Source organism: Numenius arquata, chromosome 21 (genome assembly GCF_964106895.1).
Source record: "Numenius arquata chromosome 21, bNumArq3.hap1.1, whole genome shotgun sequence".
NCBI lineage: Eukaryota > Metazoa > Chordata > Aves > Charadriiformes > Scolopacidae > Numenius > Numenius arquata.
Window position 1 is genome coordinate 4,133,097 of NC_133596.1, and position 21,625 is coordinate 4,154,721.

The following is a 21,625-nucleotide window of genomic DNA, read 5'->3' on the forward strand; positions in this document are numbered from 1 at the left end:
GTCTTTACCATAACACAGCCTTAGCATGACGAGCGAAAACCATCAGTGTTGGTAACGCTGTCATTGCTAAATCCTCTACATTTAAATAGCACCCAATAATCTGGAGTCTGAATTGGCAGCTTGCACAATGATTGATTGCCTGTCACCTCCTGCTGGGCACGGTGTGTTTTGAAAGGGATAAGTGCTGTCAGGGCCCAGCTTAATCTTAAGGAATGCAAGACAAAGGGGAATTTGTTTAAAAGAAGATACTTTCCCTTTGGAACCTGTCAGTTGGCTCCACCTACGGCTGAGCTGCTCATTTATTGCTCTGGAGCAGCGGCTCTGGAGCCTGACTCTTCTTCCAGCTACATTGAGGAAACCTCTTCTGAAGGTTACAGGGATTTAGAGGTCTTAAAAATCCTCTTTTTAAAGCATCTATCTTCCGATTCAAGCATCTGCCAAAAGGAAGCAGCAAAGCTAGAGTAGTCGGAGAACCCTGAAGCGCAGGCTGGATTCCCTCTCTATGTGACAAGTGAGAGCAGCGTGAGCCCTAATGCTAAATATTCCTGTAAATAATTGAATTATTGAATTTGAGACTGGCTGAATTTGACTGTTAGGTCCTTCTCTGTTGATCAACAACTCGCTAAGGTGAGACTGATGACGAATGCTTGACTTGAGACCTTCTTGTTCTCCAGGTGCCTGAGCGGTGAGCCATGCTGGGCCGGAAAACAGGACTCCCCCACGACCTGAACAGCCACCGCCAGCTGAACCAGTCCTACCAGGAGGCTGTGCCCCTGCGGACCAGACCATCCAAGGAGACGGATGTCAGTTTGGAGGTGTTCAGCGGCTCTACGCCTGAAATCAAACAGAGCCGCACCAGAGTCCAGCAGATGCGGGACAGGAAAGGTCGCAAAGCTGACATCAAAGACTCGAACGGGAGAGAGGCAGAAACAATTACCTTTATTTCTGGTACAGCAGAGGCTCCCCCAAACCAGAGCTTCTGCTGTTCCTCTCTGTCTCAGGCCTGGAACACATACAAGGCTGTTTTCTGTTGTATAGTGACCTGTGGGGGCTGCTTTCAGGACTGTAGTGTCTGTATCCGCTACCCGGGGCCCACTGAGACCTCCAGTGATGATGGAAAGAACGGAGATTATAACGGGCGACTGCCAAACAGCCCCGCCAACATCTCTCCCAATGAGAAGAATGGGAACCAGATCAAAAAGTCCAGCATGGGCAGCAGTTTCAGTTACCCAGATGTGAAACTGAAGGGCATTCCTGTCTATCCAAACAGGAGCCCCAGCCACCACCTGGAATCGGATTCGTGCTGCAAAGAGCTGCTGCCGGAGAAACCCTTCAGGAACAGCATAGAAAAGCCGCCGCTCCCCAGCAGCCACCGGAGTTCGGAGGAGTATTATTCCTTCCACGAGTCCGACCTGGACATCAACGAGCTGAACGGCTCCATGTCCAGCAGGGAGATCGATGTCCTGATCTTCAAGAAGCTGACGGAGCTCTTCAGCGTCCACCAGATCGACGAGCTGGCTAAATGCACATCAGACACTGTCTTCCTGGAGAAGACCAACAAGATCTCGGACCTCATCAATAGCATAACTCAGGACTACAACCTGGATGAGCAGGATGCCGAATGCAGGCTGGTCCGAGGCATCATACGCATCAGCACCCGGAAAAGCAGGGTCCGGCCCCATATTTCTGTCCCAGCCAGCCAGAGCCACGAGGAGAAGTCCAGCCGAGGCAACGCACCGGACAGCGGGAACGAAACGATGCTGGAGTCCATGGTCATCAGCCAGGACGGTACGTGCAGGGTCCTTGGTGTTACGGCTTCAATACCAGAGGGTTATTTTATCAAAGCCGTGGAGATATGGCAAAGGGGCAGGGTTGAAAGCTGATGTCTGTCTTCAGGCTGGGCTTATTTTCCTGGGTTGCATGAATGGAGGTCCTAATGTATAGATATTTTTGGAGACCTCTGCTTCTCACCAGTCACTGCGTTGTGGCTTTCTTGATAGTATCTTTCACTGGCTGCTGAGCAATATAAGGGATTATTCTGCTGCCACTGCAATGATTCTGGTTTTCCTCTGCACCTCTAAGCTAGGCAGAAAGACCGTGAGTCAAACTTAACTGGTATGACCAGATGAGCTGGCTTGTGCCAGAGGATGTCCAGTTACTAAGCTGGCTCTCTCCCCTGTGTCCTACCAGTGCTCTTTGCTAATGCCACCCTCAGACCGTGACAGAGTGGCTCCTGGGAGCCGAGACTTCCTCTATGCAGTGGAGTGAGCCAGTAAATGTCCCTGCAAAGAGGAGGGAAGGGCTGGTGCCGGGGTGGAATTGCCTCCTGGCTGTTTCAGGGATGCTTTCCTCCTTCTCTGGAGCAGCCCAAAGTGACTGACCTCCAGAACAGGTTCTGAGAGAGTTTGTTGTAGAAAGACCTTGAAAAGCTGAGTATAGAGGGCAAGGGGACATCCAGAAGTCATGGAGGAAACCGGGTGGCTCTTGTGCTTTCCAGTTTAACAGTAAGGCTGCTGTTGCTTCCTGGTATTTAGAGACTAATAAAGCTCAGATTACCCAGACAATGGTGGAAGCGATCTGAAGAATCAGACTCTACCTCTCCTATTACCCGAGGGTGGTGCCTTCTGAAGGAGAGCCCTGTGTGTTTCCCTGACAGGGATCTTTACTCTTGAGTCTCAGCTGGCCCGTCCTTTCCCCTCTCAGGCCCTCTTGCTTTTCCTTCCAGATCTGGCCGTGCAAATATCGGAAGAAACGCCAGCAGATGTGATAGCCAGGAATATGAGGCGGCACAGCAGTGCAGGTAACGTACCTGGCCAGGGGTCTGAGCTGCAGCAGCATCACAGGAGTGAGGGGAATGCCCTGAACTTCCTCTATTACATTTGCATGTAATTTTTACATACATTACATTACATTTTTCACCATTTACAAAGGCTGAGCTGACACCTGCCTCTCTGGTTGTCCTCAGCGGTATAGTTCTCTCGAGCTTCGGGAGTGACTGCGAGCTCAGAAACCTGCCTGGGTTGGTGGCTCCTCCTGAAAAAAAGAATGAAACCCAAGTTTGGAGTGTTCTCTGGACTTGGCCTGAGAGTTTTCAGTCTCTGGGTGTCCCCGCAAAGTTTGGGGCTGGATTTGGGGTGTGACCAGCTGAGGTCACAGCTGGGTTATACTGGGAACAAAAGGAACTGTGCAAAAAGGGAAGCAGGGGAACGGAGTGATGGGCTGTCCCCTGAGCTCCGATCCTCATGCTCCGCTCCAAAGAGCAGCCCAGGGCTAAAAGGCAGTTTTTCTCCTGCTTAATAACAGATCTGTCCTAGGAGATGGTTACAATCCGGGCAGGGTTGTTCCCTGCCTGTGGGCTTTGTGTGGCTTTCTCCTCCCTCATGATACACAAAGCCTTTTGTGGCAGCTCCTTGCCTAACTGCCAGGCGCTCGGCTGCTCTGGTTCACCTTGTCTAATGTCACCATCTCTTCTCTTTCCTCTCCAAGGCTCTCCAACAAGCAGAGATTCTTCTTTCCAAGACACAGAGACTGACTCATCTGGGGCACCTCTGCTTCAGGTGTATTGTTAAGGAAAAGGACCCGAGCAGCAGGCAGGCGTTCCGAGGCTTTGCTGCAATCAGATTTCTCCTCTCGCAATATGGAGCATGCTATGCCATTTTATTCCCCACCCACCCACCCAGTCTGCCCTGATCCCTTGTTGAAGCCAAATTTCTCCTGCTGTCTGAATTTCACTGGATTTTTAATTTTTATTGTGGTGTTTTTTTGGTTTTTTTTTTTTGGACAATATAGAACATCAAGGAAGTGAACTGTGGAGCTGATGAATTTGGGAGGTGGAGTGTGTGACCAGGGAGGAGAAGATGGACAAGGAAGTCACACATACCTTGTGCCTCTGTGATTTCCATAGTTCACGTGTAGCTTCAACAACCTCAGTGGCCCAAGCCCTTTCCCTCTTTTGAGGATCTGTTGTACAGCTCTTGCTTTCTGGCATTCCATAAGTTAACTGGGGTCGGGAGTAACCGAATGGTGTCCCTGGGTTTGTGCCGATGCTGAGGTGAAGGCCGAGCACCTGCTCTCTGGGGACCCAAATCTCCATTTAAAGTGGCTGGGTTGATCCCCAAAAAGATAAGTCCTCTCTCCATGGGGTTTGCAGTAGCCAGATCTGTCCCTTAGTGGTGTCCCCTCCTGCTGCTGTGTAAGGAGAAGGTTGAGGTAAAGTGCTTCATTTAATCTTTGGCCACTTGGCTTGTCTCCCGAGATAGCGCTAATTGCAGAGGAGTGGGATGTCTGGACAGATGTGCCACTCGTCACCCGAACAGACCGTGGGGATCAGCATCGCGGTCACTGCCAGGCTGATACGAGCTGCGGGCAGAGACGTTCCCGGTTGCACGCGATGACCTGTGACTTGCGTGCCAGGGAGCTCTTCCTCCCCCATCTGCCAAGCCCTCTGCGTCTCCCCGTCACGCTGACTGCTGGGGCGAGCCCTGAACTGGGGTTATGGCAGGTGAAGGAAACAGCCGGTTCGTTTTTAGGTTTTAGTGATTAAGCATTGAGCAGTTTCGAGGGATTTTCTAGCAGAATAGTCACAAGTGCCTTGCTTTTGAAAGGAAAGTGTCTCCAAGGGGTCTGGGAGGAACTCCTTGGTCCTGCCTTCCTCCTGGGCGCCTTCTCCTTCCCTTTGCTCCTCTCTAACAGCCGGTCAGAGGTAGGAGATGTGGAATCGCTGCCCCGAGGGCACGGTGCCAGGCGACCTTGAGGGCTGCAGCGTTGGAGCGGGAGGAAGCTGTATCTTACTGGTGTTGCCACTTGGTTGTTTATCAGAAAGTAAACACGTGAAGCCATGGGACCTGGCTTATACATTCAGGTGCCCTTGGACGTGAATAGAAAAGGCTTAGTTGAATTTACTAGCCATAGAATAAACACACCCACCGTTTTTTGGGGGGAGAGAGGGAAACCAAAATAGGCCCCGTGCTTTGGTGTGGACAGTGTTTTTGTGCCTTAATTGGACTGAGATGTGCCTTAATTGGACTGAGATGTGCCTTAATTGGACTGAGATGTGCCTTAATTGGACTGAGATGTGTCTTTATTTCATAGCCTGTGATTACTCTTCAAAAGGTTGGGTAGGGGGGGAAAGGATTGAATTCCTCCCGTGAGCAGTCAGGCTTACTTAAACCAGCCAAAGCCCTTTGAAATGTACAGTTGAAGTCCCTGTTAGAGCCTGTTTTTGTAAACTGCTTGCGTTTCAGAGCGTGCTTTCATAAATCACGGACATTACCGAGACCACACCTTGAGACACTGATGGAGAGCAATTTTGCAAATAAAGGGGAGAGACCGAGACTCGGATTTGCCTTCCCCTCCTTGCTTTGTTTTTTAAGCTGTCGGTTGGTGAAAAATCCCATTTATGCAAGGAAGAGACTTGAAGTAAGGCCAGGCCGGGACTCCCGGAGGAGCTGCGTTTGGTTCCTCTCCTTCCCGAATTCCACCCGTACCGATGGGCCCGTCTGGCTTCCTGCTTCCGAATGGATTTGTACAGACGTATATTTGGACAAGTTTACTTAAACCTGTGCACTGAGGCGTCAGCATGGGGCACGCTGACACGGCGCTCTGTGGTCTGGGCGCTGGAGCTTTTGGAGACGAGGGGCGAAAGAGCTGCCGATGGCTATTACAGATGCAATAGGACATTTTTTATGTTTAGTCTGTGTACGAAGAATGAATGTGTATGGATTAAGCTTGCAAAACCACCACCCCACCCCCCCCAAAAAAAAAAAAAAACAAACCAAAAAACTCACTAAGAGGAAGACTGTCAACTCGACGGTCCCTGAAGCTGGTGCACCTGTGGTGTCTTACGGGATTCTTTTGCACTCCTTGGCCTTAAATGTCTGATTCGGTCTTTTTTTATAAAGCCAAACATGTTGCTCTTTACCTGTGCTGTGTCTTTTACGTTCCTGCTTGCATCCGTTTCAGGGAGAGCATCCCTCAGCGGAGGGGGGTTTGCGCAGGGGGTTGCTGATCCCTGCTGTCCCAGCAGAACACGGATAAAGATGTTTTCGTCCATTTGGCAGCGCTTGTCCCTGCTCAGGGGGGCTGTTCAGGGGGGGCTGGATTCCAGGCTGGTGCGTGGGACGTGGGGAAGCTGGATGCGAATAAAAGAGCCCCTGGGGAAGCACCTGTTTGCGGGGAGGGAAACCTGGACCTTCCCCGAAGGGTGATGCTGGGACTGAGCTCTGGAAAATGTGAGCCTGGGGGCGGGGGGGGGGGGAGAATTTCCACCTCGTTCCCTGTGTTTAGGCAACCGTTGCTAGAAAAATGCAAGAATTGCTCCTGTCCCTAATGGCGGGGCAAGGTGCGCTGGGGGAGGGAGATTGGCTCAGTCTCTGCCCCTGTGACTCGAAGGACCAGTTTTGCGCTTTCTAATTTCACGACAAAAACTCAGGCGATGACCCGCAGAGCTCCATTCCCTGCCCCTGCCCTCCCCTCGCCCTCCCTGGGCAGGGAGGTGGTCCTGGGTGGGCTTTTTCCCCCCCCCCTGGTGCTCAGGAGCATCCCCGGTGCACAGGGTGGATGGTGTGAAGGATTGGCACTAATCCCTTGGTGTGTTTTGGTTTTGTTTTTTTTTTCCCCTTAAATTCGGTCTCTTAAGGACTTGTGATTCTTTTCTAGTCCGTGCGGAAAGGCAGAAGACTGAGCCCAAACTTGAGCCCTTCTGTACGTGGTTTCCTGCCTGTTCTGGCTTGATTTTGTTAAACGGGGACCGAGTTCACAACGTGGCCGCCCACCCTTGGGCAGGAGACAGAGTCCCCAGCGGTTGTGCCAGAGATGTGTTTTCCTGGAAGGATTTTTAAAGCCCTGAACAGGTAAATGCTGCCTTCTCTCGGCTGGGAAGGGTCTCCGGAGATGGTTTTGTGCCTGGAGCCCTCGAACCAGCTCATTGGGGCTCCAGGGAAATGGAGCCAAGGCTCCGGCAGCAGCTTGTTGGCCAACCTCCAGCAGCCCATGCGGGGACGTGGCTGTGTCACTGCTGTCTCCGTTGTCCCCACCTCCTCCTCAGCCACCCTGCTAGTTCCCCCTGCAAGTCTGGGCCGTGTTTCTCTGCCCTCTGCCTACCCTCCCTTCCTCTCTGAATTCCTCCAGTGCTTTTCCTGGAAGAGGTTAGTCTTCCCTCGAGCAGCAGAGTGACCGAGTGGCTGTAACGAGCCAAAGGGCTCCTGTTTCTCTCGGGCACGTTGAATCCCCGGGAAAAGGCTGTTTCTGGAGGTTTGGGGGGCCGATCGCTGCTTGCTGGGTGCCCAGCCCGGGAGCTCGTCCCCTGTTTCCTAAAAATCTGGTTGCTCCAAAACTCCTGCCACAAGATCATCGCGATTCCTGGAAATATTTGAAAACTTGACATTTAAACCCGTGATCCCGCAGTCTCTGCTGTCAGCCCTGTGGTCAGCAACTCTCTTGCTTTTGAGTTTGCCCCCCGGGTGATGGGTTTCCTTCCTCGTGGCCACACGGGGAACGAATCCACAGGGTTTTGTTGGTTTTTTTTGCCTGCTGAAGGTTTGCTGTCCAGGAAACTGTCTTGGCTGTTGCTGTAGTGGTTTTTCGCTCTCAGCACGAGTGTTGAGTGCTCTGCTGAGTGATCTGGCAGAAAGACTTGGTTGTCCGAGCGGAGATCTGAGAAACACGAGAGCCCTTTACCCGGCCGCACGTCTGTAAACATGCTCTTTTCGTGCAGGTACTTCCTTTTGGGAGCCTGACTCAGCACCTTTCTTTTCTTGAAGACGTTGTTTGATTTTTATTGGGCTTGGTTTGGCCAGGAGACTCTCCGGAGGCTCACGCTGGCCGTGGGTCCTCGCCCTGTCACAGAAGTGCTGTTCTTTAGCGTGGTGACTTCAGTAGGATGGTAGGTACCGCACAGCCCAAGCCACCCACTGCCCCTGGTTCCTTGGGTTAAGGAAGAGCAGGAACTCTGCTGGGAACGGATGCGTGAGGCTTTGAGCGTTAAAGAGCTAAACGATTTATTCCAGTGTGGGTTAGGAGTTAGAAAGTGAATCATAGAATCATCTGGGCTGGAAGGGGCCTTCAAAGGTCATCTAGTCCGACCCCCCCCGCAGTCAGCAGGGACACCCCCAACTAGACCAGGTTGCCCAGGGCCTCGTTGAGCTTCACCTTGAATGTCTCAAGGGAAGGGGCCTCAACCACCTCCCTGGGCAACCTGTTCCAGTGTTCCACCACCCTCATGGCAAAGAACTTATTCCTAATGTCTAATCTAAATCTGCTTTTTTCCAGTTTAAAGCCATTGCCCCTCGTCCTGTCACTGCCGGCCTTTGGAAACAGACCCTCCCCAGCCTTCCTGTAGCCCCCCCTCAGGTACTGGGAGGCCGCTATGAGGTCTCCCCAGAGCCTCCTCTTCTCCAGGCTGAACAACCCCAGCTCCCTCAGCCTGTCCTCGTAGCAGAGGTGCTCCAACCCCCTGATCATTTTGGTGGCCCTCCTCTGGACCCGCTCCATCAGGTCCATGTCCTTCTTATATTGAGGGCTCCAGACCTGCACACAGTGCTCCAGGTGAGGTCTCACCAGAGCAAAGTGGCAGAATCACCTCTCTGGATCTGCTGGCAACACATCTCTTGATGCAGCCCAGGATGTGATTGGCCTTCTGGGCTGCAAGTGCACACTGCCTGCTCATGTCCAGCTTCTCCTCCATCAGCACCCCCAAGTCCCTTTCCTCAGGGCTGCTTTCTAACACCTCATCCCCCGGTCTGTATTGATAGCGAATGGATTGACCCTAATTCTTTCCAGCCTGGACTTCAGTGACAGAGGAGCTGTGGCTTCTCTTTCCTCAAAGCAAGCGGTAACGTTAAATACCCAGTGTCTCCGTTTCCCTCTTTGGGCTTTTGCTCTTTCCTTGCTCTTTCCGAAGCAGTCCTGCAGCCTGGGTTGCTTCCCAAATGGTCTGAGCTGCAATATTCCTTAATAAAAGCTAAGCCAGGAGGTGCTTTTAGAAGAAAAAGAATAAAATAAAAGACTGGAGGGAACTTTGACCATCTGGAAAGCTCCTGCAGAGCCCGTCTGCCTTCAAGGTTTTCTTTTAAAGGACGTGAGAAGGGGCCCAGCAGCGAGGGAGCTGCGGCAGGGCGGGTGGAGGAGCTCCGGGCTGTGCTGGTGGCCGCGGCTCCGGCGGGTGGCAGCACCAAAACGCCTTCTCCGGGTGACTCCACACAGGCGTGGAACGGCAAAGGGACCGTCATTGCCTGCCACCCTCCAGCACGGCCCTCCCTGGTAGGAGAAACATCTGCTGGGGTTCACAAGGATGTACTGGTGGGGTTCGGTTCCCGATGTCCCTCGTGGTGCCCAGCGTTTCCTTGCCGTGGTCACAAGGACGAGGCCACAGTCCATGGTCTCAGGCTGAGGTGGGGATTTACATCTCTTTAAGTTACTTTTGCAGCCGCTCAGACCAGAGCTGCCCTGCACTGGTGTGCTTTATTCCAGGGGAAACTGGATTTTTGGAAGCGAAAGGGTGCTTCTGATTCACCTTGGCCTGGGGAAAGTCGGTGGCAGCTGGGTGTTTGCAGAGGACAAGGCCGTCAGGAGAAACACCTTCTGTTCCGCTGGCCGGAAGGGTTGAAGTCCAGGGGTAGCGCTGGGATCAACTGCCGTTCACAAACACAGCCCCGGGCATTCACCTGCCGGAGGGTTCAGAGCCGCAGTTACGGCCCCGCTCTCCCAGGACTTTGCCTTTTCCCTTTACCTGCGTGAAAGGCAAAATGACACTCCTTCACCCCCCCACTCCCCCCCCCCCAAAAAAAAAATCTCCCTCAGCTTCCTCTGGGGTTCCTGCCGCTGCCTTTTCTCTGTCTTAACTCTGTCTTCTCTCAGCTGCTGCCCAACCTGCCTCCTGCAAGGGACACCAACCAGAGCTCAGCCTGGAAACCGCGGGTGTTTGAGAGTCCCGCTTACCCCCCGTGGCTGCCCTGGCTCCTGCAGGGGCCGAGGACAGGGACAGCCACCGATATTTCAGTTTTGGTGACGCTGTGGAAGCTCTGCACTTAGAACAGGCAGCACAACGCTGTGTAACGGCCACCCAGATCCAGCTGCCAGTGAGCGGATCGGGTCGGATTCAGGGTTTCTGGTGTCGGTTACCGGTAGCTGAGGTGGTAACGGGGAAATAACGAAGCTGCAGGAAGGGTTTGGGCTGGTCCCTGTTTGCTGCCCCAGTGCCTGCCTGTTTGTCCCTTAGGAGGGGCTGGTGGCCAGCTGTGGATCCCACTGCAGAGCCCGGCCATCTCCTTCCATCGCCGGCAACCCCAGGGAGCAACATCAGAGCTCGGACATAGCTGAGAACGGGGTGAAACTCGTCACACACTCACAAGTGCAGCTCGGCCCTCCTAACTCACCCCGGTTCAGCACAGGCACTGGCGGGTACGCTCACAGCTGGGGCTGAGCGCCACTGAAGCCAGCGGAATTTGGCTTTTTTTTTAACAATACCAGGACTCCCTGTTGGTTTGTCAGGGCCAAAGCACAGAGAGGCAAACGCCGGCGGGATGAGCTGTACCAGGAACAAGCAGGAGGATCCAGAGGAGAGGCAGCTGCCCCAGCCTGGGCCACAGGGTCACTGCTCAACTGGGTGGGTGCTGGTTTTTGATCCCCAAGAACCTATAAAACCGGGAGACTAAATGCAAACAAAGCCCTACTACTAAAAAAAAAAAAAAATAATAAAAATGTAATAATATAAAAACACGCCAGGTGCAATGCCAGGCTGGACTTTGCCCAAGGTTTTTCAGCCATTTGTGTCCACTCCCTCTGGAAGGAGGCGGCAACATTTTGGGGCAGCAGAGGCAAGAAGCACAGGAGCAGGGACCTGGGGTAGCCCGTTTAGGAGAGACAGGAGCCCGGGCTTTCGTGACACTTCACTCATTAGCTCGTCATAAAGCAGACCTGGGGCAAGGGTGGCTTCCTCCGTGCAGTCACGCGCTGCTACGTGGAGAGCGGAGCCTGGAGCAACGAGCCTCGGTCATTCCCGGGTGTTTAAGCTGCGCACGGAGTCTGTCAGCGAGACACACGGCTCCGACGGCCTCCCCTTATCCAGAGAGAGAACATCAGTCGGGAGCAGGGACCCCGTGAGGCGTTTACAGGCGGCCGCAGAGAGCATCACCCCCAGCCCTGCCAGGCAAACCACCCTCCCCCTCCCCAGCACCCTCATTCCCTGGTACTGCCCCATTCCAGCCTGGATCCCTTCTGCGGGAGAAATCACACGCTCCCCCTGGAAATAATGCCACTTTTTTTTTGGTTGGGGTTTTTTTTTTTTTTTTTCCTTTATGTCGCACTGCAATTTTAACAAAGGTAGGAACATGCAGAGTAACGCCACTCGTCAGCAGGAGCTCAGCAGAGAAGGCGGCGACGCCTGTCAGTAGTCAGCAGGGAGAGAGAGGCTTTTGGAAAAGGGGCAGGAGACGCACTCCCGGCAAGAACAGCACCCCCAACACCCCCCCCTACGTCCTCTCCCTTGCCCACGACCACAGACACACAACTCCCAAGCCTTCCCTTGCCGTAGGACAGTGAGGCAACCTCTCCAGCTGCGATGGGAGCCCTCCAGGGCTCAGTCCGTTCCACTTCTGGCAAGAACAGAAGCAGCAGGAAGGAGGAGCCCGGTCTGTCTCTACTGCAATAGCTGGGTTTTCTTAAGACTGGTGTTTTTCTTTCCCAAGGAGGCAGAAGGAGAATTACTTTACAAAATAAACTGGCCCTTGTTTTCACAGGAAAGCCGAGGGGAAGGGAGTAAAAGCTCCGGAGCACCTGCTGCCAAACTGAAACGGCTAAGAGTGCGTTAGCAGCTCTGAAGGGCCAGGAGATTAAGTGATACGTTAAGGGTACATCCCAAAACCTCTCAAGCCTGGCTCTCGTAGCCCTAGCGCCCTTTTTGCTCTAACCCCCACCATCTCCTTCTCTCCTAACTGCCGCCTGGGAAGGGTGGCAGATGGCTCCGACTGGAGCTGCTGCGGGATGATTCTGTGGCCTTGCATTCTGCTCAGCACAGGACAAGTGAGGACGACTTCATGGAGCTGCCTCCACTGCGGGTTCGGGCAGGGGGAGCTGGAAGTGATTCCTTGCCCAAGGTAAGGGATCCCTACGTACGGCAACACGTATCCTGCCCCATTCGACCGGCTGACTGAAAGAGTGGGGGGAGAAGGGGAAGACTCAGTTGAATTTAGCCTTTGAAAAGTCCATTTCTGGATGCTGTTCCATGAACCTGCAAGAAAAACAAAGACAAGAGCGTGGGTGTGAGTCAGCAGGAGCCACAGAACAGCTCTGTTTGGGGCAGGGGTAAAGCATCCCTACTTCCTGCACTATCGAGTTTGCTTCCTCCCCACGCCCTCCACAGCAGGGACTGTTTTTCTGAGCTCCTCGGGACACACTCCCCACACTACAAACACTTTTCCTCGGGTCAGTGGTACCAGCAATCCTGCCAAGCCATCGAGGTCAGCAAGTCCAGACACATGAGAGTCATTAATTATCAAACACACACCTTTTAACTGCTACCTCTCGGACGGACACGTAGCAGCTGAGACCTGATTGTGGGGCAGAGGCGAGATCGTGAGGGCAGATTACGATTTAAGCTCAAACTTGTGATCTTAGGCATTACCGGGGACGTAGGGAATATCTCCAGTGCTGTGACAGTGAAAACTCCTGAAGGACGTGACCAGAGAAGTCTAGTTTCAGGCGAGGTGCAACCTGATTTCAAACGTACAGCAATCCCAGTAGATCTATTTGGACTTAGGTTGCCACATCAGAGAGTTCTGAGAAGAATACGCTGTGGCTACGAGTGATTAGCGCACGCAGAAACTCCTGGCTTCCTCCTCTGCCCCACAGTTCACCAAGGGACACAAAACCGCGGAGGGGATTCAGGCACAAAGCGCACGTGAGGGCAGGCCTCTTGTCTTCCTCAGTGCTCTCATCTTGTGGCTTCCCTTGAAACGCCACAACCGTCTTCCCACTTTCCATTTCCAAGGGAATATGCGCTGCGAGAATCGTGTCCTTGTTTAGCAGCCAGGAGGGCTTCACGGGACAGAGATGAGGTCCCACCTGGGTGTCACCCAGTCTACTTTGCCCTGAACAAAGTCTAAACTTCCTATCCCTGCTTTACCAGCCAAACTTCCAGAACACCGAACGAGTGACCTTGCCAACGAGGTACCCTGTATGTGGACTTCCCAGGAGGAAAGGGCTACCTCCCGCTCGACTAACTCAACAGACGGACACTAAGGAAGTCCGGTCTCTGCTCTAAACCGGTTGCACCCTACTCTGTACCTGGCACAACCATCAGTGAAGCTTCTGCCACTACAGATAAGCCAAGGAAGAAAAGGAGCCAGGCCTGTTACGCTTAATCCTGCTTCCAATCCCGACATAAGATGTGGGTTTGCGCTCGCTGAAGAAGCTGGGTGACCCAGAATTGCCTCCGCACCTTCCCAAACGGCCTTGGGAGCTCCCCGGGTAATTTTCCTGCCAAGGTGCGTTGATGCCAAACAGGGCAATAAAGGCATAAAAAGCGCTATTGGCTTGGAGACAGCTGTCTGGTGGCAGGTGCACAGGGAGGGGGCGATTATCTGGGCTACCGAGTAGAGGGAGATTAGAAAACAATCAAGACCGTGTTAAAGTTCAGTTGAGACGGTACCTCCAGTCCCAAACATGCTTTCTGGACTTGGAATCAGCAGATTAAGACAATTCCAGAGGTAGGCTATTGCCAGGATTTCCCGTTATGCTTTCTAACCCCACGGGCTTTTACAGAGGCTGGTGGCTGGCCAACAATTCGATGACTACGTAACTGCAGAGGTGACCACAAGCAGGACCGAAGGCTGACCTGTTTTCTGCTCACGTTATTTGTGGCCAATTGGAAGCGAGGGGCTCGGGAAAGCGAATACCCACAAATTAATGAGGTTTACGCACTTTTTCAAAATGTCTTGCTTCTTCTGTTCGTCAGATGTGGGGAGGCCCATGGATTTCTGTCGTTGATCATACATCATTTTCTCCACCATGCTGCGAGTCTCGCTGTCCAGGTCTGACAACTAAAAGCAAGGATTTCTATCAAAATCGGGATAATTTGTCTCAACCCATACACACCCCCTGCTTGGAGAGAACACGGATACGTTGAGGTTACACTAATGCCGGGCACACAGGCTGCGGAAATAATTCTACAGACACTAATCTATAGACTCAGCTTCATTCATTTAAAATTGGGGGGGGGGGGCACTTATGTTAGATGAGAGCATCACATGCAGCAGCACTCCCAGTATTGGTTTTAAACTGGTAAAAAAACAAGACGTAGAAGTTGAACGTGAGCCAAGTGTGAGCACATTTAGGAGAAGGCTCCATTCAGTAAAACCAGGGGAGTTAGAATCATAGAATCATTTGACCTTTGAAGGGGCCTTCAAAGGTCATCTAGTCCGTCCCCCCCGCAGTCAGCGGGGACACCCCCAACTAGACCAGGTTGCCCAGGGCCTCGTCGAGCTTCACCTTGAATGTCTCAAGGGAAGGGGCCTCAACCACCTCCATGGGCAACCTGTTCCAGTGTTCCACCACCCTCATGGTAAAGAACTTATTCCTAATGTCTAATCTAAATCTGCTTTTTTCCAGTTTAAAGCCATTACCCCTTGTCCTGTCACTGCAGGCCTTTGGAAACAGACCCTCCCCAGCCTTCCTGTAGCCCCCCCTCAGGTACTGGGAGGCCACTATTAGGTCTCCCCAGAGCCTCCTCTTCTCCAGGCTGAACAACCCCAGCTCCCTCAGCCTGTCCTCATAGGAGAGGTGCTCCAGCCCCCTGATCATTTTGGTGGCCCTCCTCTGGACCCTCTCTATCAGGTCCATGTCCTTCTTATATTGAGGGCTCCAGACCTGCACACAGTGCTCCAGGTGAGGTCTCACCAGAGCAGAGCAAAGTGGCAGAATCACCTCTCTGGATCTGCTGGCAACACATCTCTTGATGCAGCCCAGGATGCGATTGGCTTTCTGGGCTGCCAGTGCACGTTGCCTGTTCATGTCCAGCTTCTCCTCCATCAGCACCCCCAAGTCCCTTTCCTCAGGGCTGCTTTCTAACACCTCATCCCCCGGTCTGTATTGATAGCGAGGATTGTTCCGGCCCAGGTGCATAACTCTGCACTTGCTCTTGTTGAACCTCATGAGGTTTACTTTGAGGTTCTTACCTTTGAGTTTTCTGGACAGATTTTCTTGGTGTTGATTTCTGGGTCTGTGGAGACTAGTTTATTCCACCATTCCATCTTGTTGATCTGAGTGAAGGAAGAAGCAAAAAGATATTTTATTTTTTCCTGGCCTTGTTCTAGGAAATTTAAAATCTCAGTTAGAGGAAAAAGAGCTGCTGGAATCAAACTTTATTTGATGGTTTTCTAAATGTCAGTGAAATCTGAACATGGATAAAGGACACTACATTAATTTCAAACCACTTTAGGTGGCTTGAATTTCCACAGCTGGGAAATCTGATGTCACATTTGGCATGACACGAACAGGATTACAAACTAATCACCTAGAGAGGGCCAGAAGGGACATAATAAGGGACAAGATAAGCAAAAAGGTCTGTCCCCGGATTTTCACGTCCCTAACACATGCCAAAGCATGGCATTGTTCCAGTAAGGAACAACTTTAAAATGACTGATTTCCTTCCAGCTTTTCCTGAACTGCTGAGCAAACAACTGGATCCTGGATTAGCATGAAGTTAGGCTGGAAACTGGGGGATTTGCAATACCCTGCTTCCTACAGCGTCACTGACCAAGGATGAGCACAGCATGGTTCTTCTGCTTCAGCTGACAAAGCCCAGGGCTTTTACAGGCTTTTTCAGACTCTTGTTTCACCAGGGAAGAGGCAGACGAGCCTGAATCTTCCCCAATTCATTCTGCTTTACCTTCTCCAGGTGCACGGTGACCGTTTTACCATCTTCAATCAGCCAGGAGCTCTCCTCCACCTTCACTTCGTTGAAAAGCTCTCCGTCAATGACAGGGGAATGGCCCTTCAGGCCAACTTTGAGGTGCCGTCTCTGGATATCCACCACCATGTCCTTCCCCTTCAACCTGAAGTTCACCTTGAAAGGGATGGCCAGCTGGACCAGAGAGAGATCAGATTTGAGGAGCTGAGCAGTGAAGCCTCTCCTTACCCTCTTGTGCTGCTATTTTTGTCTTGGTTTCACCAGAGTAAGACCGAACACGCACTATTTTCCTTGGGGGACTGAGTGAGCGTGAGGTGAAAGGATACAAGAATAAACTTGGCACCAAGATGGCCAATACCTCAAAGGTATCATAAAAGGAGAAGCAGATTTTAATGCCTTGTTTAAACAAGACCAAGGTTTGGCAAAGTTAACTACAGCTTTGGGGCATTTTATTTAGTTACCAAGTTCTCCCCAGGTATTGAAATGCTGCCGTTAAGTACAACTAATAACCTTCCACAGGCAACTGAGATACAGGGCATCGGCTCCCCCGTTCTTATCAGCACCTGCGCTTATTCCCCAGCTCAGATTCCTCCGATCCTGGTAATAAAGCAATACTTACATCCAGTTCTGAAAGAGTCTGCGTCCATCTATAATTTGGGAGGTCAGCTCCATTGCCAGAGTTGGGTTTAAGTTTTCCTTTATCCTTCTCATCTTCCTCTTCGTCATCTGTTCCCTAAGCAACCAATTTAAAGCGTAAAGAAGCTTTTCAAGTTTCCATATATCACTTGTAACAACAGTTCCTGGGTTTTATGAGAATTTCAAGTCAGTTGCACATATTTGACATTGACATACATTTAGGTGAATGAATAGGTGTTTAAACATGATTACAAAAAATAGGAAAACAAAAGACACAAAAAAACCCACCCCATTGAAATCTTTGGGAATTAAGTGTGCATTGTCAACGTATTCCCTCACATTTACAGTTCTCATGGTTGTGCAGAAACTTAGAATTTCTCTCCGACTAAAATAAAGTCCTCAGACGAGCTGTACCTGCTTGTTAGAATCTGAAGATTCGCCTTCATCCTCCGAGGGTTTCACTGGGACGTTGTTAACCTGTCCTTGTGCCTCTTTTTTCTGTTTAAAAAGAGAAGAAGGAGCACGCTCAGACAAGTGCTGGCACTTCATGTAACTTGCTGATCTGACGCTAGGTGGCCTCAGCCTCTTCAGCTGAAACTAAAGAGCAGGACTCAGAGCTACACCCAAGACCAATGGGGAATTTTCAGCCCTTAGAAGAGCGTTGAGGGAAAGCGGTGCTGCCAAGGGGAAGAATCCCTTGGTCCTCACACCTTGAGGACCGCAGCAGAGGGTGGTGCTACAATCAGAGAGCTTCCTGGAGGCAGAAAGGCGCAGTGAGTTATGGGAGAATCCACATGAAAACGCAATGGTTTGGCCTAGGCTGATTTAATTTCAAAGCACACCAGTCTGGTGGTCCCAGCACCTCGAAAGAACAAGCCTTGCATTTTAACCCCTCTCTGCCCCCTGAGCTACACGCAGACCAGCGGAGGAGACAACCCAGATGGTACCTGCAGGTGCCAGGCACCGCTCTCACCTGATCTATTTCCAGCTGCAGCCTTTCTGCTTCCTCATCCGTAAGTTCCTTAATCCTTGGCTCGTTTGCTTCTTGCTTTTCTTTAGCCAGTTTTGCAGCTCTCTCTGCCTTTTCACGCCTCTCTGCCTCTTGACGAGCCTTTTTCTCTTTCCGTTCCTTCTGAGCGAGTTTGTTGTGATGGTTGAAGGTATCTGTGATCAGCTGAAAGACAGGAACACATATCAAAGGGTTTTTAAAAATCACCACTTTTTCAAACCCAAATGAAGCTAACTCACTGCCTACTGAGGAGCACGAGAACATTTGTTAGTTGTACAGATTTTGTGACTTCTCCCTTTGTTTTCACTCTAGTCTTTTGACTGAAAATCTAGAGTGAGGGAAAACTCAAAATATTTAAATGTAGTTCTTCCTTCCACAGGGAGTGTATTTCCATGGAGACAACAGAGAAATCAAAATTCTCCGTTTCTTTCGGCTTTTGTGTATTTCCAGCAGGAGGAGCAGATGCCTAACCCAGCCATTTGACAGCTGCTCCGTACATCGAGGACAGCTGGAAGAATGGAGACACTGGATCCAAGTTTTTTTTACCTAATTCTGACCTTTCCCACAACTGGGCTTTTCCCTGGGCACCAGATGGGAGATTCAGCATCATGATTTAGAGGAGAAACATCTGAAAAGCTTGGCGTTTTACACTTAGGAGCAAGTTCCTACATAAATGTTTTTGCTTCAGACCTCCCTCCAAATTCTCATGTTGTTGTGAATACGAAAAGCAAAATCTCAAGGTCTGTGATGCAAAGGGCCATGCTGCTCAGAGGGAGAGCTGAGTACACAGGCAGGAAGCCAGAGCAATTGCCCCGTGGTCGATAAGGCCAGCAGGGCTGTGCAAAGCAGCACGTATGAGAACCGAAGTCTGCTCCAGAAAACAACATAGACAGAACCTGAGAAAAGGAATCGAGAGCAGAAAGAGTTCTCAGACTGGTTTCTGTATATCCCAGAAACTTCTGGGGGGGAATCAGCACCTTTCCAGAGCAACTCAAAGCCTCCACGCCTCCTAGTCTTGTAACCAACCACCAAGTATTTCTGCTTTGTTTTAAAGTGGAAAGCAAGATTTATTTACACAACGTGAGTGTCTCCAAGGATACAGAATTCAAGACGTGCGTCTCCCAGCCTCTCTTCCTCACTGCACGACGATCCACCGTGAGCTATTTACACTGCCTGAGCTTGTCAGTGTGCACACACCACCCTTCTCTCGCTGTACCACCACACCCCCCTCACTCCACACCACAAGGGCTTCTCAAATGCCACCTCATAAAAGACAACGGCTTTCCCACCCTCTCTTCTTTCTCTTTAATGCCAAAGGATGAGCAGGACTGAGGAAGCAGCTGCTTCAATTTTTGTTGTGGTTACTATGGTATCGAGAGACTCTGCATTGAGCACCTTTTCAGAAGAACATAAAGCATTTTAACAGATACCACCCAAGGACACGAACACTGTTCTTTTACAGGCACAGACAGGGATTTGCTGTGGAATTGCCAAGGACAGTAGCCAGAACCTCCAAAAGCACCAGCCAGTGCTCACCTCTGAAACGCTACTCAGGGTTTCACTCACTGGGAGCGCACGGTCCCCAGGAATTTGGGGAGATTTACTCTCTAGTCTGTCTCTCTAGTCTGAGAAAAACAGCAGCAGGCTTCATCTTTCTTATGTTGAAACCATCCACTTTCCAATCCCTTCCCTGCCTTAGTTTTACCACTTTAAACTAGACAGAGTACATTACACACTGTGTTAGCAATTAACATCTGCCCCAACATATATTACACAGCAGCAGCATTGCCTGCTTTGCTGGTGGAGTTCCAGTATCCAGGAAGGGGAGCAGCTCCTAAACTGGTAAGTAGAAGCAAGAAATCTTCAGGAAGTCTAGTCAGTTGTTTGTCAGTTGTTTGAATGCTCTGGTTCTTATTTCCTGACAGTGATACGATTTAGTTTTTCAGCTCTAAAGCTGGGTGAGGAATACCTGCTGGAATGGAGATGCTCAGGCTGCCCGTGAGGCCACCCGAATCCCCAGGCTCGCTCCGTACAGGTACCCCAGCCTCGAGACAAAGGTGCAGCCGCATGCGCAGAGCTGTGGACTTTGGGCTTTTTCTGAGATGAACAAACAAGGTAACCTGGGGTTATCACCACTGCGGTGTCTGTCACCGTTAAGTCACTGCGTCTGCCAGATTTGCTTTCCAAACAAGCCTTTGGCCAGAGCGTGGCAAAAAAAAAAAAAAAACCCACCCGCACCGTCGGTACCACTCGAACAAGCAATCGTGTGTGCCCCGCCTCAGGGGCAGCGCGTTATTAGATGCATTTCATCAGCATCACGAGTTGCCCGTCCTCGAGTGCACTGTAATGCTTCGAGTTGTTCAACGGGGAAGTCTTAAGCGTGGCACAGACATGGGTGGCACGAAAGTTAGAAGCCATAAAAGCTTAAGGATTTTGGTTTTTTACCTTCTCTGCTACTCCGTCTTCTCCACCGGTGAAGAAATCTGTCTTACGCCTCAGGAAACTGAAGAACGTGTTCACAAGCTGGTAGAGGAAACGGGGAGGGGGGTGGGAGAAGGGGAAGAGAGGAAAAAAAAAAAAGAGTAATGAGACCAGATCACTCCAAGCCACCTCGTGTCTCCTGAGCAGCCTTTATTCTTTGTACTCTCAATGCGTGTCTGTGCCAGGATCCTGCTGAAATCAGCCCTGTGACTGTTTCCCACAGAAAATATCCAGTGGCTTTGGTGGGGATCCAGCTCCTGGATTCCCAGTTTTCAGAAGGGGTGTTTGTGTGGTTTACGTGAAGAAAGGGCAAGCATTTTATTATCAGGTCACCTTGGGCAATCACCTACTCCAACACCCCAGGATGTTCTTTAGATCCATCTGAGGCAGGAATTTGGGTGCCTATGTCTACATGCGAGTACGTAGATATACACGTATACCGTATTTTGCTTCTTAGCACACCTAAACCAGTGAGTGCATCACAGCGTGCAAACTCACCCTCCCCACCTCCACAGCCTCTCTTTTTACAAAAGACTAAAATTTATTTCCTGATAGAGATCACTGATGAAGTAGAAGTTGTGAACTGGCATCCCCCAATGGAAACCCATACTCTCGATGGACTTGGCTTATCTTTTGCAGTGTGGTTTTTTGTTGTTTGGTTTTTTGGGGTTTTTTTTTGTTTTGTTTTGTTTTTTTCCCCAGGAATTCTGTCCTGTCAGTATTTCAGAGGTTTCAGCACAGCACGAGGAGCTGTTATTAGCACTATTTCCCCAAACCTTTAGCGCGTGGGACATTCCCACACCCTCCAGCCCACCCAGACCCTCAGAGACCCCAGCCAGGAGAAGGAGGGGAGCCACGTTCACGTTCAAGCACACTCCACGGTCGAGTGTCTCAGGGGGCGGCTACCGGGTGGCTGTGCTGGGAAACCGGGGCTGGGGGACTCGGTCCCCCCCTGTGGTGTTTTGCTTTGCTATGACCGAGCGCTGGGGGCCCGGGGGCAGCAGGAGTTGGGGTGCAAGGCCACAGCTCCTTATTAGCTTCACACTAATTAACTAGCGCGTCCTCCGCGCTCCCCGTTATCACCGCTGCGGGGCGGGGGGGGGCACAGAGGACACGTGCTTCCGTGCTGCATATGCACCTCCCGGGGAGGGCCGGGATGGGGGGAGGCCGAGTCGCCACCACCACCGTTCGCTCCTCCCCGTCGTTCTCCACCCACACATCCACCCCCCCCCGCCCCGGGAATACGGGAAAGCTTCCGCCGCCCCATTCCGCTCCCGGGTCTGGGCCCAGCGGCGCTACCTCGCGCACGCCGCCCTGGTGCTGCTGGGCCATGGCGAGGAACATGCCATCGAAACGGTCCTCCTGCTCCGCCACCTCCTCCGCGCTCAGCCCCATCCTGCCCGCCGCCACTGCCGCCGCACCGACCTCCTCAGCCCCTCACGCCGGCGCCCGGAAGCGGAAGCGGCGCAAACGGAAGCACGCGCCGGCTGCCATTTACTGGCCAATCCGCGAAGAGAGCGGCGCGGATGGGCGTTGCGATTGGTCACAGCCGCGGTCAATCCGTCGGGAGGAGGCGGGACGCGAGGCGCTGGGTC

General features: G+C 51.7%; 2 protein-coding genes across 3 annotated transcripts; one reads left to right on the forward strand and one right to left on the reverse strand.

Annotated features, from left to right (window-relative positions):
• Positions 1-674: 674 nt before the first annotated feature.
• Positions 675-5,915, forward strand: KDF1 (keratinocyte differentiation factor 1). The gene is made up of 3 exons (XM_074162170.1): positions 675-1,788; positions 2,726-2,800; positions 3,487-5,915. The coding sequence occupies exons 1-3, from the start codon at positions 693-695 to the stop codon at positions 3,567-3,569; spliced, it is 1,254 nt and encodes a 417-aa protein (XP_074018271.1). The 5' UTR covers positions 675-692; the 3' UTR covers positions 3,570-5,915.
• A 5,374-nt stretch (positions 5,916-11,289) lies between these two features.
• NUDC (nuclear distribution C, dynein complex regulator) lies at positions 11,290-21,477 on the reverse strand. 2 transcript variants are annotated; one of them, XM_074162178.1, is made up of 10 exons: positions 21,330-21,425; positions 19,995-20,072; positions 17,514-17,714; positions 17,095-17,097; positions 16,955-17,038; positions 16,524-16,637; positions 15,884-16,078; positions 15,171-15,254; positions 13,918-14,036; positions 11,290-12,226 (listed from the first exon to the last, which is right to left on the reverse strand). In XM_074162178.1, the coding sequence occupies exons 1-10, from the start codon at positions 21,423-21,425 to the stop codon at positions 12,175-12,177; spliced, it is 1,026 nt and encodes a 341-aa protein (XP_074018279.1). In that variant the 3' UTR covers positions 11,290-12,174. The 2 variants fall into 2 exon arrangements, with proteins under 2 accessions (XP_074018279.1, XP_074018280.1); XM_074162179.1 differs by lacking the exon at positions 17,095-17,097 and having other exon boundaries at positions 21,330-21,477.
• Between the last annotated feature and the right edge of the window lie 148 nt (positions 21,478-21,625).

What these genes read in the sequence shown, in the direction of transcription:
- NUDC (XM_074162178.1), bottom strand. Translation starts at nt 21,425, where the DNA reads ATGGGGCTGAGCGCGGAGGAGGTGGCGGAGCAGGAGGACCGTTTCGAT. An exon ending in AGACTCTTTCAGAACTGGAT is followed by an intron (nt 16,079 to 16,523) that starts GTAAGTATTGCT and finishes TCTCTGGTCCAG; the next exon opens with CTGGCCATCCCTTTCAAGGT. An exon ending in TCACCGTGCACCTGGAGAAG is followed by an intron (nt 15,255 to 15,883) that starts GTAAAGCAGAAT and finishes TCCTTCACTCAG; the next exon opens with ATCAACAAGATGGAATGGTG.
- KDF1 (XM_074162170.1), top strand. Translation starts at nt 693, where the DNA reads ATGCTGGGCCGGAAAACAGGACTCCCCCACGACCTGAACAGCCACCGC. An exon ending in CATGGTCATCAGCCAGGACG is followed by an intron (nt 1,789 to 2,725) that starts GTACGTGCAGGG and finishes TTTTCCTTCCAG; the next exon opens with ATCTGGCCGTGCAAATATCG. An exon ending in GAGGCGGCACAGCAGTGCAG is followed by an intron (nt 2,801 to 3,486) that starts GTAACGTACCTG and finishes TTCCTCTCCAAG; the next exon opens with GCTCTCCAACAAGCAGAGAT.